Source organism: Rhopalosiphum padi, chromosome 3 (genome assembly GCF_020882245.1).
Source record: "Rhopalosiphum padi isolate XX-2018 chromosome 3, ASM2088224v1, whole genome shotgun sequence".
Lineage (NCBI taxonomy): Eukaryota > Metazoa > Arthropoda > Insecta > Hemiptera > Aphididae > Rhopalosiphum > Rhopalosiphum padi.
The window spans coordinates 9,805,145-9,823,070 of record NC_083599.1 but is presented as its reverse complement, the minus strand read 5'-3'; the positions used below and the strand labels follow the sequence as shown (position 1 = coordinate 9,823,070).

At 28.0% G+C, this 17,926-nt stretch overlaps 2 protein-coding genes across 5 annotated transcripts in view; one reads left to right on the top strand and one right to left on the bottom strand.

The window, feature by feature from the left end:
- The first annotated feature begins 3,430 nt into the window (after positions 1-3,430).
- Positions 3,431-11,710, top strand: LOC132926941 (Fanconi anemia group I protein homolog). Of its 2 annotated transcripts, XM_060991367.1 has the most exons (24): positions 3,431-3,848; positions 4,620-4,730; positions 4,944-5,119; positions 5,189-5,356; positions 5,434-5,654; positions 5,749-5,951; positions 6,023-6,159; positions 6,229-6,311; positions 6,396-6,542; positions 6,622-6,814; positions 7,148-7,277; positions 7,454-7,774; positions 7,833-7,991; positions 8,056-8,253; positions 8,307-8,446; positions 8,522-8,692; positions 8,758-8,906; positions 8,976-9,202; positions 9,261-9,431; positions 10,307-10,701; positions 10,771-10,843; positions 10,919-11,062; positions 11,164-11,265; positions 11,339-11,710. In XM_060991367.1, the coding sequence occupies exons 1-24, from the start codon at positions 3,735-3,737 to the stop codon at positions 11,465-11,467; spliced, it is 4,062 nt and encodes a 1,353-aa protein (XP_060847350.1). In that variant the 5' UTR covers positions 3,431-3,734; the 3' UTR covers positions 11,468-11,710. The 2 variants fall into 2 exon arrangements, 1 of the variants encoding a protein (XP_060847350.1); XR_009661576.1 differs by lacking the exons at positions 11,164-11,265; positions 11,339-11,710 and having other exon boundaries at positions 10,307-10,706; positions 10,919-10,934.
- Positions 11,711-13,559: 1,849 nt separating this feature from the next.
- The window catches only part of LOC132923714 (myosin-VIIa), a 113,975-nt gene continuing 109,608 nt past the window's right edge, over positions 13,560-17,926 (bottom strand). For all 3 annotated transcript variants that reach the window (XM_060987655.1, XM_060987656.1, XM_060987654.1), the window contains exons 31-34: positions 17,539-17,822; positions 16,665-16,904; positions 15,860-16,063; positions 13,560-15,065 (exon numbers count right to left, since the gene is read on the bottom strand). In XM_060987655.1, the coding sequence (XP_060843638.1) occupies positions 14,895-15,065; positions 15,860-16,063; positions 16,665-16,904; positions 17,539-17,822 (899 nt within the window). In that variant the 3' untranslated portion in view covers positions 13,560-14,894. The remainder of the gene's footprint in view (positions 15,066-15,859; positions 16,064-16,664; positions 16,905-17,538; positions 17,823-17,926) is intronic.

Genomic DNA, 17,926 nt, shown 5'->3' with positions numbered 1-17,926 from the left:
ATTACTATAATGCAGAAAAACATACTGCAGTACTTGGGAACAATTGTTTTGACGACGAATGATTATTATAATTATTATTATAGGAATTAGCTCTAAAAGTCTAGAAGTCTAACTAGCTGTACTATAGTCCAACTAATCGATTGATCGAGTGTAATAACTAATTTACAAATAATAATAAAACTGATAGATGATAACAACCAATATAAAAAATTGGCATGTACCCACTCATTCATAATAATACGTAGTAGATAAGCTACTAAGTACCTGCGATTAACAAAAAAAAAGAAAATCAAGTTTTGATATTATAGAAGTAAAGTTATAAATATTTATTATTATATATTTATATATTAATAATATGATAAAAACATAATGTTTAAATACCACATAATATTTGTAAGAATTTTTCAATTTTGTTTTTACAAAACATTACATTTCAAATAGCATGTTTAACATGTTATACAATATATAATACACGGTAAACTACACTCCACTGCTTCATAAACTAAATGAACTAAATGGCATTATCTGATGGATTGAGTGTACTTATTTAAACATCTCCACTCCTATTATATTTCTTGAGAAAAATCCATCTATTTTTGTCCCTATCTGCCCCATGACTTGCCCTTTCTTCATCCTGTGTTTAATTTTACATTTTTTACACAGTTTTATTGTTATGGCGTAATACAGCTCGTGTACGCAAGGATTTTAAATAATAATTATTACGAACCTACCCATTCTATAAAATAGTAACATAAAAACCGACAGTCGCCGGATGGTGGGTGTTATAAAACACATATATTTATGTGATGTCCGGATGAGCGATGATAATTGATTAATCGTGTAAAATGAGACTCGTAAAATTGTAATTACAACATCGTATACATCATACTGCATAGTGTTGACGATTGATTGTCGCGACGATAATAATATGGTTTGATGAGATGGTAGTGGAGAAACCACAAATGTAATAGGTTGGTATATAAAAATTAAAAGCTGAAGGAATCCCGAGACTAGTATGTTGCACCAATGCAATATATAGCTAATATTGCTAACGTAAGTTTTTCTATTTTCATGAATGTTTATTGTATTAATTAATTTATGAGTAGATATTATAATATGAATTAATTATATACGTATACTTATATATGTAATATGTATATAATAAAGTGAATGCAAGAAAGTAGCTATAGAAGCCTACTAAATTATAGCGATACATGTTGATAAATATTGACATTTTATTTATTTTCAACAAATTCACTATAATTACCCTAATTTGTCTACATTTAATGTTTCGTATTATGTATTTTTAAAATTATTATATTAGCGTTTTTAATCATTGTAAGAACTCGTACTACAAACTAAAATAAATTTTGTCAATAACCACCAAAAAATAAAATATCGATACAATAACATGATAATAAATAATGATATTATTTAAAACAGATTTAGGTAAGTAGGTACTTAGATTTTCCTTGCACGTAGTTTTTGTTTCATGTAAACTGTATATAGTTGTAGTGATCGCCATTATAGATAGGTAGGTGCCCTATGTAGTGATGATATGTCTGCATCGCCTGTACGGCTGTACGTGTACATACATACTTTAAAGTTCAAACTATAAATGCTTTTAATTTTGACAAAACTACTTTTATTGACTATATATATTTTATACGACATTACCTTAATATTATTCATAGACTGGAGTAATATTACATATCGCGTGTTCAATGTTCATAGTGCTAACACTGTAGAGTATATTATGTATTTATGCATAATTATGAGAGGGGTGGAAAATGTAAATGTCGGCGTTTCAATCGAACTGATTTTGTGGACAGTAATATAGAGCGTATTAGGTAGTTACCTATTTTTAGATTCTAAGCGAAGCGATGAATGTATTGAGTGTATTTTTTTTGTCTGTATATTATACAGACAAAGTTACTAGTATTTCTTAGAAAAATTGAGAAACACAAACAAATAATTAAGGGAAAACAAAAATTTTAAAGCAAAATCAGTTTTTGATAAAATCGATTTTATCTTTTAAGATGTAACTCGAAAACCAATAATCGCATATAATAAAAATATTTAAATGATCATTTTAAAAATATTGTTTCTTTTTTTTGTGTTATTTATAACGATTTTAAATGTTCCATTTTTTTTTTTTTATAGAAGTCTAATAAAAATTATTCTTTTTAAATATATTATAAAAATATTTAAAATTGTTATATAGACAATTTTTATTTTTATAAGCATTTGATGTTGAGATATTGAAAAAAATAAAAAATTCATCAAAACTATGAATATTTGAAAATTCTTTTATAGTAAAAAATTTATAAAATGTGCATTTTTTATAGACAAGAAGAGGTTACCTATACAATGATACATCATTTAATTTTAATTTAACACATATTGTATTACAGACTACAGTGACCTACTCGATATGTAACGTACTGCAGAGCGGTACTCACGTTTTGCACTCCATTTTATTTTTACATTATATAAAAAATTAATGCACATGGTTAAAATACATTATATTGTTATTTTTTAGTAAATATCTAATTTAATCATATCAGTTCTGAATATTTCATTTTTCATAAATTTACGATAAAATGTATGCTAGCTATATTATGCATAATAAAGAATTATAATTTATTACAAAAATCTAATACATTTTTATAAACTTTTTTTGATGGGGGGGGGGGGTCGCGTGATGCTTATAATATGTTCCATAGCACAAATCGTTCCTGGAGACATCATTATTTAAAGAGATCATACAACTTGATCCATCTGGTTCAATGTATAGTAAAAATTCGGTGATAAGTTAAACAACATATTACCACAGAATATTATTCTGTGATATTACGTGACAACATTGTTAAGAAAAAATAGATATGCTATAATATAGGTCCCTACATGTCGATAGAAATCTATTGCAAAAATAGGAATTTATTCGTCTCCTTCGTCCTTGTATCATATCCCGATGTGCAATCTGTAACATTGTACTTCATTAATCGTGGCCACAGCACATACGAGTAAAACTGATGTCTATCGAGTATCGATTATCTACAAAGTTCTCGTGTTCTTTATTTCTAAATGACACAAAAACCAGACATTTTGATGTACCTACCTAATGTATTGTCGAATAACAGTGATATTTTTAATAATTTACTAGCATAATTAAACAAAACTTTATAATAGATGATTGTTATTCGATTACTGTATTATTCCATCTCGCCCGCGCTATCATATTGTAAGACCTAAATAAATCATTTTCGTTTTGAATTATCGATTTTAAAATGGTTCATCGGTTGCCGCGGTTTTAGACGCGTATCAGGCCAACCCGGCGTGGTTTGACCGAGTGATAACTCCGTCATTGATAACGCACACGGTTAATCTTTGATAACGTAATTTTTTATCAACCGAATTTTCCCTCCGATTCATGCTAGTAATATAATAAGACATCAATAAAACATCTATAGTTTTCTCTTTGTGAATTTAATATTCACCGTAATAATACTGCTTACTATTTGTAAACATTAGTACGCATGAGTGTTTTTTTTACCGCCAGGTGCAGGCGCGACGAACCACAGCGACCGATCGTGTCGTAACGTTTTTTCGGTGTAGTCAAAAAGTCTTAAATCACGACAATCACGTCTTCTCGATTCCACTAACTCAAAACTTACCGTCGTGGCTCGACTCATATTCGTTACGCACTCCGTCTTCTCCAGATAGTGTAAAAGATGAGCGGCGACAAAATCAAAAGCCTAGTGGAACTCGCCAACAATAGGCTGAACAGTAGCGAAGATTTTGAACAGTTTCAGACGTTCGTTACTCAAGAGCTAGACTTGGACACTGTAAGTATAGTTATTTATTTTTTGTTTTATCACAATACACATAATATGGCTAGAGAACAGTGTAATGTGCAAAATAACTCAACCGTTGATAAAATATTACATCCGTGATTTACAATCGATAAATATTTGTTCATTTAATTACTTACTAGAAGATTAAGACGATAGTAGCATTAATCCTAAAATTAATACAATTTGACTGAAAAATCTGGTTATTGAAGCTTAGTAATTTTATAATCCAAATTTATTATAAATTATAATTTTTTAAGTTATTAAAATATTGTGTTAATAATTTAATATTATAATATCGTATTGGCACATTTAGATAGTTATGTATTTAAAAATTCAATGATTGTATACATATTTATTGAAATTAATTTATTTTAAACTGTAGATAGACCTTGTAAACTTTATAGTTATTTTTTTTCTATCCTAAAACTGCCAGCACACTGTGTGTTCTTACTCATTGTTTATTGTCGTCATCATGAACGTAGTCAAGACCACTATTTTAACCATTTTGTTAATAGTAAAATGTGCATTTTCATTTAATATTATTGTAATAATATGATAAGTGATAATGTATAAGTATGATATCAATTAGATTTAGGTATTCATTGAAAACCTCTATTAAAAATAATTTATCTTAATTTGAATATGCTGAAATTAAATAAAAACAATATAAAAGCTAGAACACTACTATTTTATCACCTTCTATTTATTTAATTTTGTATAATACCATCAAACATTATTTTTATATTTATGTATATTTTACAGATATATTCATTAATAGATGAAAAAATTGATCGCGTAGATGGGCCCAAAGTGTTGGAGTATATATTAGTTGGACTTTCTGTGAAACCGGATTCCCAAGAAACCGTTGAAAAAGTATGTACTGACGTACCATTATATGTATTTCTTACTTTAATGTACTCAGAATAATATCTTAAAATTCTTAAATACTTAAACATTAGATTTTATTGATAGTAATGAGATATATGCTACCTAAAGCCAGTAGATCAAACCACTATTATTTTATATTTATAAATTGATACAAGACATTAGTTGGTATTTTTAACATATAACAATATTTTTTTACAGGTTTATGAATATGTATTAAATGCAATCAATAATGCCGAAATTCCAGAAAAAATGAAAGTATGTTTGATTAGTCGATTATCATTAGAATTAAATAAACTATCGACCAAGCAACTTATCAAATTTATAAACATGTGTAAAAAAGACATTGAAGAATCAAACGAGAACTGTGTTCAGAGGTAATAATACTGATATTACTATTTTTTATTTTTTTTAACACATTTTAAGATATGATATTTTAATTTCAGCTGGAAAGAATTGTTCCCTCATATTTTAAAAATAGTATCGGATATCAAACTTATTAGAACTGAAGATTTTGAAATGGCAGGAGCTGATTACAAAGAAATGATCATTACTGACATTTGTCGTTATAAAGTACAGCCCAACATCTCAGTAGCACTTGCATTAATGTTTAGGTATTTTTTTTCTTTGGTTAAATTGTACACACAATTATACCACATATATTGAAATTGTTTTATTAATTTAATTATAGAAGTACTTTATTAACTGAAAAAGAACATGAACTAGTTATCAAAACATTATGCTCATATTTTGGTCAAATGAAACCTCAAGAAATTCCACCTATTCTACAACAAATATTACATTTTTGTTCAAGTGGAGATTTTTTAACTCTATTTTGTACACTTCAAAAATATTTTGATGATAAGTATCATTTAGACCAAAGTAATGACGAAAACTTTGGATTTGAAATAGGTATGGTGTTTTATTATCAACTGTCTGTATATATTGTTAATAAATTTGTATCAAGTTCTAAATATTTATATTTAATATTATATTGGACTTTTAGAGGGTGATGAGAAAAAAGAATTTTTAGAAGCTGAAAGTACAGTATTATTTCTCTTGGAAGACTTTGCTAAAGTACATTCTTCATTTGTTAATGATATTACTAAGTATATAAAAAATAGTATTGGTGCTCCTAACATGGTTTTCGGTCCATTCATGTTGGCATTTTTACTAACTATGTCTTGCTGTGCGCCTTTTGAAGCCAATGTGAGAAGATTACTTCTTTGTTCACTCATTTATTAAAAATTGTATTAAATTTGTACATTTGTTGTTTTTAGGTTATTGATTTGATAAAAAAGCTTGTAATTCAGTCATTGGTAGAAGTAGAAAATACTCAACGTTCATATTGGTTAAAACTCAATTACACGGATATATATGATGTTTACACACAATTTCAAATATTTATAAAGAGCGAGTATGTTTTTAATTACACTAATTATTTTCTTTATAATTATAATTTAATAATTACTATTTGTTTATTTAGAATATCAAGTTATGAAAAAATATTTAAAGGTCTTGTTAATTTGGGATTATCATTTCTTGGTACCACTTCATCTGTATTTAAGAGTAAGTCTTTAATTAAATAATTTTTATTAGTTTTTTTGTATTCTATACAAACAGTTTTAATATTACTGCATTATTTTACTGTAGAAAATGCCGAGATTATAGACACAGTTCATCAGCTTGGTTTGTTCATCATAGTATCATTGGTTCACAAGCGATCATTTATCACCGGTAGTGTTTTACGAAAATTGACCAATTTTATTACATCTAACCCTGAATGTAATCAATATTTAGGTACTTTGAAGTATATTTTCTACTATACACATTCTAAGTATTTTGAAGTTGGTAATTAAGTTTATATTTTATGTCTTAGAGTGTTTACATAAACTTTGTAAGAACCAAAAATTAACAGTTATTGAAAATAATACTGAAATATTGAAGTTATTTAAAGAAATACCAGTTGGCATGACTGATAAAGTAACTTGTGCAGTCATGCCCGTACTAAAGACATCAACATATTTACGTGATAATATCATCATGATTTTACGAAAAGAACTCATATCAAAGTATGTTATTTTAAAAAGTATACTATGTAATTATTATTTATTTAATATATAATTTGCGTTTTAACCTAACCATAAATATTAGTCTAATTTTTTTGTATATTTATGACTTAAAGCAGTCCAAAATAACTTAATTTTGAATAATTTTTTTAACAATTACTTATTAAAATATTATATATTATATACATAATAGCTTACTTAAATAAGTAATAAATGGTAGTCTGTTCCATTAGTATGTTAATACAAATTGATATTTTAATAAAGAATATTAAAGTTCTAAATTTTAATAACATTCCATTACAATAATTAAATGTGTATATTATAAATTGTTTATAGAGATTATCAATTAAGGCATTGTGCAGTTTTGGGATTTATTGAAATATTATGTAGTGTTCAATTGGACAGTTTTACAACATTAAGTCAGAATACAAACAGCCAGGATTCTTGGCCTGGATTATTTACTCAGGTAATATGTAGTTGCATAATTATTTATTATTTTAATTGTTTTACTTTTCACATAAACAAAAATGTGTAATCAGACTAATTACAAACTAAAAATAAATATCTGGGATAACACAATGCTAATTATTATTTTACTATTAGCACAATAGTCTAATTTTTGAAGAATGTTATTGACTTTAGATGGTTCTTGATCGAGATTCTGTGGATATTCATTCTGCTGTTGATTCTGAAGATACTTCAGAAAACAATAAAACAATTTGTTTGGAAATTTTGGACTCACTTAAAACATGTTTTTACCAAAAATCAGAAATCAAACAATCACTTTATAGAGGATTGATCAGAGTGACTTCACATAATAATGAATTATGTATATGTGTCAATAGTTTGCTATTAGACCACATGAGTTCATGGTGTAACAGACTTGTAGTTGCAGAAAACAAAAAATCATTAAAATTTGACAAGTCCATAGTCATAGGAAAAGATAATAAACCTATTGTGCATGTGAGTTAATCATAATTTGTTTATATTCTTAAATTTTATGGTTATACATTATTTGTAGGAGCCATTAGATGAGTTGATTTTACTGGCTCAACATGTACTGGTTACAAGTATACAGTTCAATGACAACAAAGAGTACACTAAAATTGATGAATTAAAACAATTACTCTGTCAACTGGTAAATTTCTACAGTGAATGCAATACAGACGAAATAAAAGTGGTAAGTAAGATCTATGTTTATTTAGTATGAATAAAATTTGATTCCTTTTATTTAATTCTTTTAGAACGAAAGTGATTGTCTACTGGATATTATTTCTGATACCACAGAATACATGGATGTCACCAAACAAATACTTTGTGTTTATCAAGCGTTTATGGTCTATATAGTTAATTCGTGGCATAGTTCTGACCAAGACAAAGAATGTTGTAAAAAACTTCAAAAGTTATTTTCTAAATATAATCATATTTTGGAAGCCGTTATGGTAATATTAATTTTCCTATTTTAAGGAATATTTACCATATTTTACTGTTTTAGGCATTAGATAAAACTAATAAAAAGAAGGATAAAGGAAATAAAAAAAATAAAGGTGAAACAACTGGAACAATCACTAAATTTGTTGAACCAGCAATTCATTTAGATTTCGATGTACTGTATAAGTTTCTTTCATTACTCGCGTAAGACTTATTTTATATTTTATCAATAACAATTTTTTCTAAAGTTAGAAATAATTTAAAATTTGATGTTTTTAGTAAAAATGTTAGCTGGGCATCTGAACTTAATGTTATACTGTTAAAACAAAATGTGAGACTATGGGAATTTGTATTAAAACTGGTACAAACATATTTGACGGAAGTGAAGAATTTGCTTTCGCGTGATATAAAACCTCGTAATTTATATGAAAATATTTGTAAATTAACAAAGTAAGAATTTTAACTCTCATATTATTTATGCATGTATCAATTATTTATCCAACTAATGTTGATAGATTGCTTTACGACTATTTTCTATTTGATGTTTGTGAAAAAATTAAATTCAGTCAAACAGTCCTTGAATTGGGATTGGATTGTTATTTACAAATAATAAAACTTGTCAATTCACATTACAAAAACTTGAATAAATTTTTTTCTGACTCCAGTAAGTATATTAAGTAAATATTTATAATATTTAGTTAATATGTTTTTAAAATAATTTATGAATTATTAGACAAAGATGATTCGAATGATGAATCAGGAGAAATATTCAATGTGCTGCGTAATATGAGATTATATTTGGATCAAATATTACAAATGAATCAAATCGATGACATTAGTAACGAACAGGAAGATAATGATGACAAAGAAGCATATGATAAAATTGAAGCTCATCTAATTGGATGTGTGTCTGTAGTATGTCATGGCATCAAAAATAATCAGGGTTCTAAAATTAAAAATGTAATCTTGATTAATATTTATTTTAGAAAATGAATAATTAAATGTTCCTTTCTTATAGATATTAACCTGGCTATCTATGGTAGCCGAAAAATATTCATTTTCAAATTCAAACAACTCTAAACAATTCTTGACTCTCATGCTAGAGATGCATTCAGCAAACCAAGACGATCCTATAATGTTAGCTACTACAATTAAAAATTTGTGCCATTCATTTGGTCGAATAAATAAAGTAAGTAACTGTTTAAAGAAAATAAAAACCATTTCATTAAGCAGTATTTAATATAAGAAATTAAAAATGTGGGTCTAGGCTAAAATAATAAAAGTAATAATAGCTAAGAAAAAAGAGGGGGGAATGCAATAATAACAAAGTAAAAATAAAAGTAATGTACATTTAAAAATACATATAATTATTTACATTTAATATCAAAATAGGTTAATATTATTATGATTTGTATTACAATTACTAATTTTAATGTTTAGATTATGTTTAAAAAAAATTGTATATTTAATTAGTTAAAATATAATATTATAGCAATTAATTTAATGATACATGTTAAATCATTTAAAGCTAAAAATGCTAAGTTATTGACTATGTCCTTAAAAAAATATCTATTATCTTTTGAGTCATAATCATCAAGTAATATTTTACACACAATTATTATACTTTTTTTTTGTGTGTTCTCCAAATTGTGTATAGCTATGTAGTATATACAGTTAATTATAATTTTGAGTCTTATAACATTATTTTCATTAGTATTTAACCTAAATATTCCTAGTGAACTATTTCTTAAAAACTATGAGCACATATTTCAACCTATATTATCACCAATGTATTTCACTTTTTTAATTTATCTAATATAAATTAAATTTGCTTTAGATTTTGCTATTATTACTTTCACTATTTTTACTTAGCTATTATTACTTTAGAAATTGGGGCAAATACCAAAAAATGTAGATCTATTTTCGTTTAGCTAATAATTTTTCATAGTAACTTAATTTTTAATTTAATTTAAACAAACGGTTTATTATTATTAATACAAGTTTGATATAAAGTTGATTGTAGTATATCTATTATTAATGAATTGCTTTATTATATTTCAATAGTCTAATAAAACGAGTCAATCACAAATGAGACCATTGAGATTAATAACTACTTGGAACAGAGCAGTTATGTGTCCTGTATTATGTCAAAGCTTGTGCAATGAATTGAACTGTGTCATGCAGTGCTTATCTCGAATTAAGGCTGAACTGAATGCATCACAGAAAAAAATAAAGAATATTTGTCAAGACCGACTGAAATCTCGAGAAAAAGCCATCTGTCATCGTATTGTTTTAGTGGTATTGTCTGCAACTTCATTTACGAGAACAGTTATCCCATTAGGTCAATGTACAGAGTCTGTTTTCAATTTATTATATCAAGTCTATAAAACCATCAACGTGGTTATTAAACATTTTCTGGCCCGTTCCACTGTGAACGAGCCTGTGTACAAGCAAGCTTTGTTGAGTAAACTCTTCTTTTTGCATATATTTGACAGTATGTAATAATGTTATATTTACTTTTTTTTTAGATTGAGCAAATTGTCAGAAGTTGTCAATGATCAACTGTCACCAAATGTTTCTAAGTTTATCATGTTCATAGAGGTATAATACTTGTAATGGTTAATTTATTAATATTTCACTAACAATGCTCATAATAAATTATGCATTATATTTCAGTACGATAGACCATTGACGGATAAAGAGAAGAAGTCTGTTCAATTGAAAAATCAAACACGTCGCCAAGCATCTTACATTCCAAGAGTAGTCACTGAATTAGAACTATTCGTGAATCTAATTACTAAATTGGGAAAAAAATGCAAGGTTATTTTACTGTTCTTTTTTTATTTTATTTGCTGGTGTTTATTTTTTATGATTATATTATATTATAATATATGAGTTGTTAATCTGTGTTTGATGATTAGGATCAACATTTGGTGAACAGTATCAAACTCACTGCCACCCGTGACTTCAGACTAAATGTACAGAAAGTTCAAGACATGCTTAGCAAACAAAATAATTCTGATGTTAGTAGACTTAAATTAATTTAAGTAATATTAATAAATGACTGTAAATGTAATGTTTTTTTCTTTGGTAAAGGAAAGCGACGAAGAAATCATTGGTAATAATAAAAGATCTAATGAGTCTGACGAGCAACCACCAAATAAGAAACGAAGGTCCCGTTCAAATACATCTGATGAAATTAGAGAAGTATCATCAATTATCTGATGCAATTTTTTTTTTTTTTTTTTTACAATATTTACTATTTTCTTATCAACATATCTTATTTCGTAATGCTTTACATTAAAAGGTATTTTTTATTTTTTCTTGCTGTGAAATTAATCTACATTTAAGATTTATATATTAAGTTGTAATGATTATATGTAATATTTATAGTTACTCTATCCTTAAGCTTTGTTTTATGTTGAACTAAATGTATTTTTATCATTAATGAGTAATTTTTATACGTTATTTATACTTATAATTTATATGAAAAATACATAATTTTTTACTTATAAATTATAATGGCCCATGGTTTTGTGCTCCTGATTTCTTAAAATAAATGGTTAATGTAGTGCATCTTAGTTGAATAAAGTAAGATAAATAACTCTTTGCTAAACGTAGATCACCTTTGTTGCAAATGTCCAACCGATTTCTTTATTACGTTTGAAAAAGCTCAACGCCCCTTTCAAAACTATCGCCCACCCCCCGAGAGACCAAATGGCCCCACTTTAAGAACCACTGGTATACAGTATACACCACACATTATTGAAGTTGTTTCTTCACTTAATTCGAACTTTTTGTTTTCTATTTTTTTTAAATATGAACAATAAGTTTTATGCAGTACTGTTGATGTTTGCTAGATCTGAAACAGTTGCACATTTTTTTTTTCGAAGGAATTATAAAATATGTAGTTCGACATACCAGCTGTGGCGATCGCTCGTTCAGTACTTTTTAGCGCATGCTCTAAAGCCAAATTGGGGGTACCATATCAGATGGTTACATTCAAGGTAATAAACTAGTTCTTTTTTAATAAATTTTCAAAAGATTTGGCAATATTTGATATTTGCGAGATTGGTCTATAATTTTCAATATGGGATTTGTCGCCTTTTTGTGTTGAGGTGTTATTATTACTGAAATTTTAAAGCATTCCAGAATATTAGATTTTGTTAAAATTAAATTAAAAATGTATGATGATGGTTTAATCGATGAAAATTTTATCATTTTCACCGAAATTCCATCTAATCCAGGAGATGAATCATCTTTTAAAGCCTTATTATTGCACGTATAATTTTTTCTTCATTAATTAAGCTAAATTTATTGAATTTAATGAAATGTCTGTAGTATTAGTGGTTAGTTAATCATATATATATAAATATGTGAGTTATATACATACAAAATAGGTAGGTTGCTACATAAATTATAATGGCTATATCTAATTGACTGCGATCGGAACTGAAAAGGTACCTAATTATCAAATAAAAACTAGAAATTTTTTAATTTAATATTATATATTACATGACGCATAGATATAATATATATATAAATACTTTAGGAAAATGTTGGTGGCACTTTTAATAATATAATATTATAGCACACGCAATTACATAAATTGGTCTACACCTTCATCTGGTTTTGTAATAGGTATATATAGACAAACATATAACACCTTTCTTAATTATAATATAAAATTATTCAACATCATTATCATAACAGTATTTGGTGAATTTCTTCATAATATTTACGGGAATAATAATGGAGAAAAATATAAAATAAAAATCACATTAGGTATTTACAAAAAAAAAAAAAAAATAATAATAATAAAAAAAACGCGTAACAACAATATTTCTTCCGTATTCATTCTTTCCGTTTTGTTGTTAATCTGCTCGTTAAAAAATTATAGTAACAATTGAACATCAAAAATTTGTTTAATAAAAATTACATTGTATATAATATAATAATAGTATATATCAAAGGTGAATAAGATGATGATAATAATAAATAATGGAAAACTTTGCTTACACAATATTAATAGTATAATATAAATATATATGCGTTCCACGCTTACGTCCTAAAAAAATCGTATTGTAATAATTAAATATTGTATAAATGACGTTATTGTTATACGACGGTAATATAGTGGTAGCAGGTGGAGTCAAACATGCTCGTACAGGTATCGGTGGGGGGAATAAAAAATAATAATAATAATAATATAATATGTTAAATCCGACGTCGCAGAAACAGTGCATCGCCCGTATCTCACCCGCACAGATATGAAATATCAATAATAATATTATTATATTGTAATTAGCTATATATGTATACGCGATGCGTCCGGAAATCCGATTTTACGACCAAACGAGACGACAGCGGTTGACCGGAAGTCGGAGCGATGTGTTACGAAATGTCTCGTGGAATCCGTCGACTTTTACGTTTGGCCCGCGCTTATAGGTATTACGCCGAACTTTTAAATACACGTCACGCGGACACGGCGCTCGAAGAGAATATACTTTAAAATGTTATCGTTTCATCGTGACGTTACCACACGCTCCGCGCTGCGAATTATAATATTATTAATTATACAATACACATAAAACATACAATTCAATATTTAAGTAAATAATTTTAGCTATGGATATATGTCTATATGTTAAATATATATATATATATATACCGATTAAGATAATTTAATGAAATATAATATGTTTATAGATATTTAACTATAAAACTGTAACAACGAGAAATTGTATACCTATTCGATAATTTTCGTACATCGATTTAAAGAGAATAAGAACAGAATTTATAAAAATCATTACACTATTATGGGTGTATCATATTCGTATACATATTAACGTACACGAATACACACAATATCAGTAATAAATGCCAATATACTGTCATTATAATATAAACTATATACACGAGTAGTAGACAAATAATTAACTAGTTCCTATATATATATATATATAGGTACACCGGTGAGCGCCCGAGTTGTTGCACGCAAATAATCACATTATTCGTGGCGTATTCGCTGTGTGTACAACAGTTGTAGTCGGTATGGGCATATACATTATTTTGTGTGAGATTTAAATGATATTTAGGTTTTTCGGCAATCGCCTGATAGATCGTTCGACAAAGTCTGTAGTTTAACTATTAGTTCGATCGAATAATTCACTATGTTGAAAAAACAATATTACAATACATATATAATATACGATACGTCATATAACCGGTTATTTCGGTTTTAACTATAACGTTATTATTATTATGATTTCGATTTTGACGAAACCCGACAGTTCGAAACGTAAAAATATACCTAACAGGGTTTGTAAAAAAAAAAAAAAACGATTTACGCCGTGCGAATCATCATATTTGTCGCGTTGAATTTCCATTATATAAAAAAAAAAATATACATATCTTAATTACACGTACATAAAATGCAATCAGATGGTTACCATAATAATTACAAAACACTCGATATAGGTATACTTAGCACGATAATTATCATGTTTGTCTAACAACGGCGGTAGATGAGTCGGAATACGTTATAGGTAGGTCTTCTCTTGATATACGCGCGTTTTGCTGTTTTGCTGTTGTCCGATCAATCGTCGTTTTTCTGCTGTCGTCGATCGGACGTCCGTCGTCGGTCTTCGGATCATGTCTGAAGTTCGATCGCCGGCGCCGGTTTGTGCAGTATGCTCACCGGCCTCGAGCTCGAACCGTTCATCCCGTTTTTGCGGCCACCGCCGCCTTCGCGCTTCTTGAACGTCTGCGGTGACTGTAACACTTCCGTGTACTCGCGGATGAGGTTCGCCACTTGGAATGCCTGTAACGCGACGAAAGTAATATATTATTATTATATTAAATCATCGTAAACTAAAGCGGTTGTCATCATATTATTGTTATGGCAATCTCGCAATCTATATCAAACGATGGCGCGACTGGCATTGTCGTAAATAATTGTGAGCAGGAACGATTTCGTATAGGGATCTTGAGAGACAAATTTTACAGAATTGTGTAAATAAAAAAGTATATTTTGTGGAATCGTGATTCCGCCCTTATACGCCATTTCCCAGGACTATACAAAAGCCCACGCCTTTAAATAAAGTCTTCATTAAGAATACTAAGCAAAATGTCATTATTGTTTTTACAGCTTTAAAATAAAATCCAAAACAATTTAAAATATCGGTTTTTTGAATATTCTATATAGTAATTTAGTAAAATTAACATAAACGTCTTAAATAATAATATTTTTTTAATTTTTCCGTTGAAAATGTGATAAAAGAATAATTTGATTCAAACATGTAATATTTTACCTCTAAAGTGTTTTTGTCAACTATTTTTTTTTTTTTATATAGGCGTAACATAAATAAGTACAGAAATATTGTATATTTGTAGGTATGCAAAATATGTAATTCATGTAAATAACGATTTGTATTTCTATGTTGATAACTATAGTTGGTCCATATCTCATCTCGTACTATTAATTTGTCATTTGAGAATTCAATTCACTTGTATTGGTACTAAATGAAATTGGAAATTGAATCCGATACCTGTAGGGCTGTAGTGGCTTGTGGGGTGTGACAGTAACCGGCAATTTTACATATTAAAAAACGTTACCTGCGAAGTGGTCAGTATGATCTTGCTTTGCTTTTTGTCGCTGCCCGTGATAATCATCAGACAATTTACGGCCGGACTGTAACTCAAGATACTGTCATATTCGTACGAACACAACGCATTTCGAGAACGGTGTTCCAGTAGATGTAAACCGGCTTGATCCACGGCTAACCACAGGACACGAGGCCAATTCGAGGTGAACGATTGCTAAAAACCAAATGTGTCTGTTAATATTTTGAAATGTACACACCTACAAGGCTTCAAACCATCAAGTCGTAAAATTATTTTTGTTTTTACAATGCATATCATAAATAGGTCTAGAGTTTAATATATGATTGCATGAATGTATGTATGTATGAATAGTTCTTTTTAAAGGTTCCAAATTCAGTTAGTTATTCAACAAAATGACGTATCTAAATATTGTATTTTGTATACCTAGTGCATATAATGCATTATATTTTATACTTAATTGTAAACATGAAATATTATATTAACATGTTTACATATTTCATACAAAAGTCTGACAGAAATCGTATCTAACATAATATTTTTATTAATATATACTATAATACTTTTTAGTGTATATTTCTTTTCCTACTTACCCAGTAAATATATATCATTAAATGTTTGTTTTTTGAACAATTAAAATAGCATTTTTTTAGAAATTAATAATAATTAATATATAATTTTTAGTGATTTCGTTGTATTTCTTATTAAATTTTTACTGTTATAGATTTTAACAAAATTAAATGCAATGCATAATATAAATCATAACCCTTTATAACAAGACAATGGTGAATACACTAACCATAACATCGAATATGGTAGCTCTATGAAGTGGCCAGCTTTTGATCAGGTTTAAGAAAGCTTTTTTGGCCTCAGCCGAAGTCATTCCTCTCAAACTTTGGTGGTGCATCGCCACGTCCTCGTTGGGTATGTTAGTGACTAGCCTCGATGGAAGACAATGACATGAAACTTGTCGGTATTCCAATACGGTATCTTCGCAGTCTCCTAATTCTACTTGAGCTTGTAAAGAGGTCAACATAACCTAAAACCAAGATAAAAATACATTAATACACTAAACGTTATGGTTAAACAGTTTTTGAGTTATTACTTATTGACTTATTGGCTTAAGTAGAGGAGGGAATATAAGGACTCGTAGACTCCTTTGAACATGGATATAATCCTTTAATTCTTTTAAAGTTTCAAAGAATTTTCGGACAATTGTTTATACTCGTATGAAAAAATAGTGTATTATAATATATTATGCTTGAAATAATTTTGATGATGTTAATTTTGATGTACCTATTATCTCCACTATGTTTCTAAACTATTATAAAATACAGACTGAGTGGTTTATAAAAATATGTGATGACTTTAAATTTTTTCTCTAATAATGTATTAATTCGAATTCTGATTTTTAAATTTTTACAGTTAGAGACAATATTTTTATAAATTTAAATTTTTCACTATTTAAAAAAATCCATTATCTTTGAAGGTTGTTTTGTTTTTGTAAATATCTTTAAGGAACCTTTATTGACTCAATGTATTAACAAAATAATGTATGTGAATTATTTGCAAGTTCAAAGTTTGTCGAGTCGAGACAATTATTTCAATACATAATCATAAGTTTAAATCATATTTGTTTAATTTAATGGTCGTTAAAATAGCAAAATACGAACCGCTTCGTTATCGGTAACTGGAAATCGATCGCACCGGAGGCCATGCAGCACCTGATGGTACAACAATTCTTTTTCCACTGGATCGTCCAGATCCATGTACTGGTCGAGGAACAAGTGTTTTTTGAATAGGAATATGTGGCTGTGCTTTCGAATTGGCTTGGACGTGTTTGCCGTTCCAGTGTTGGCATTCCTGTATCTTTCCCACTTCGACATGACATCGGCAAGCTTTTCTTCGGCGACCAAACTCCGTTCGGAATTGCCCAACACCTCGTAGATCGCATATCCTATAAATATAAATCATTATAAAAAATATATCCTGTGTAAAATGTCTATGCGTGTTATATTATGAGCAATTTTATTTTGCACTTTTTAAAGAATGATTAATGGA

What these genes read in the sequence shown, in the direction of transcription:
- LOC132926941 (XM_060991367.1), top strand. Translation starts at nt 3,735, where the DNA reads ATGAGCGGCGACAAAATCAAAAGCCTAGTGGAACTCGCCAACAATAGG. An exon ending in CGAAAAGAACTCATATCAAA is followed by an intron (nt 6,815 to 7,147) that starts GTATGTTATTTT and finishes AATTGTTTATAG; the next exon opens with AGATTATCAATTAAGGCATT. An exon ending in AATATTTGTAAATTAACAAA is followed by an intron (nt 8,693 to 8,757) that starts GTAAGAATTTTA and finishes TAATGTTGATAG; the next exon opens with ATTGCTTTACGACTATTTTC.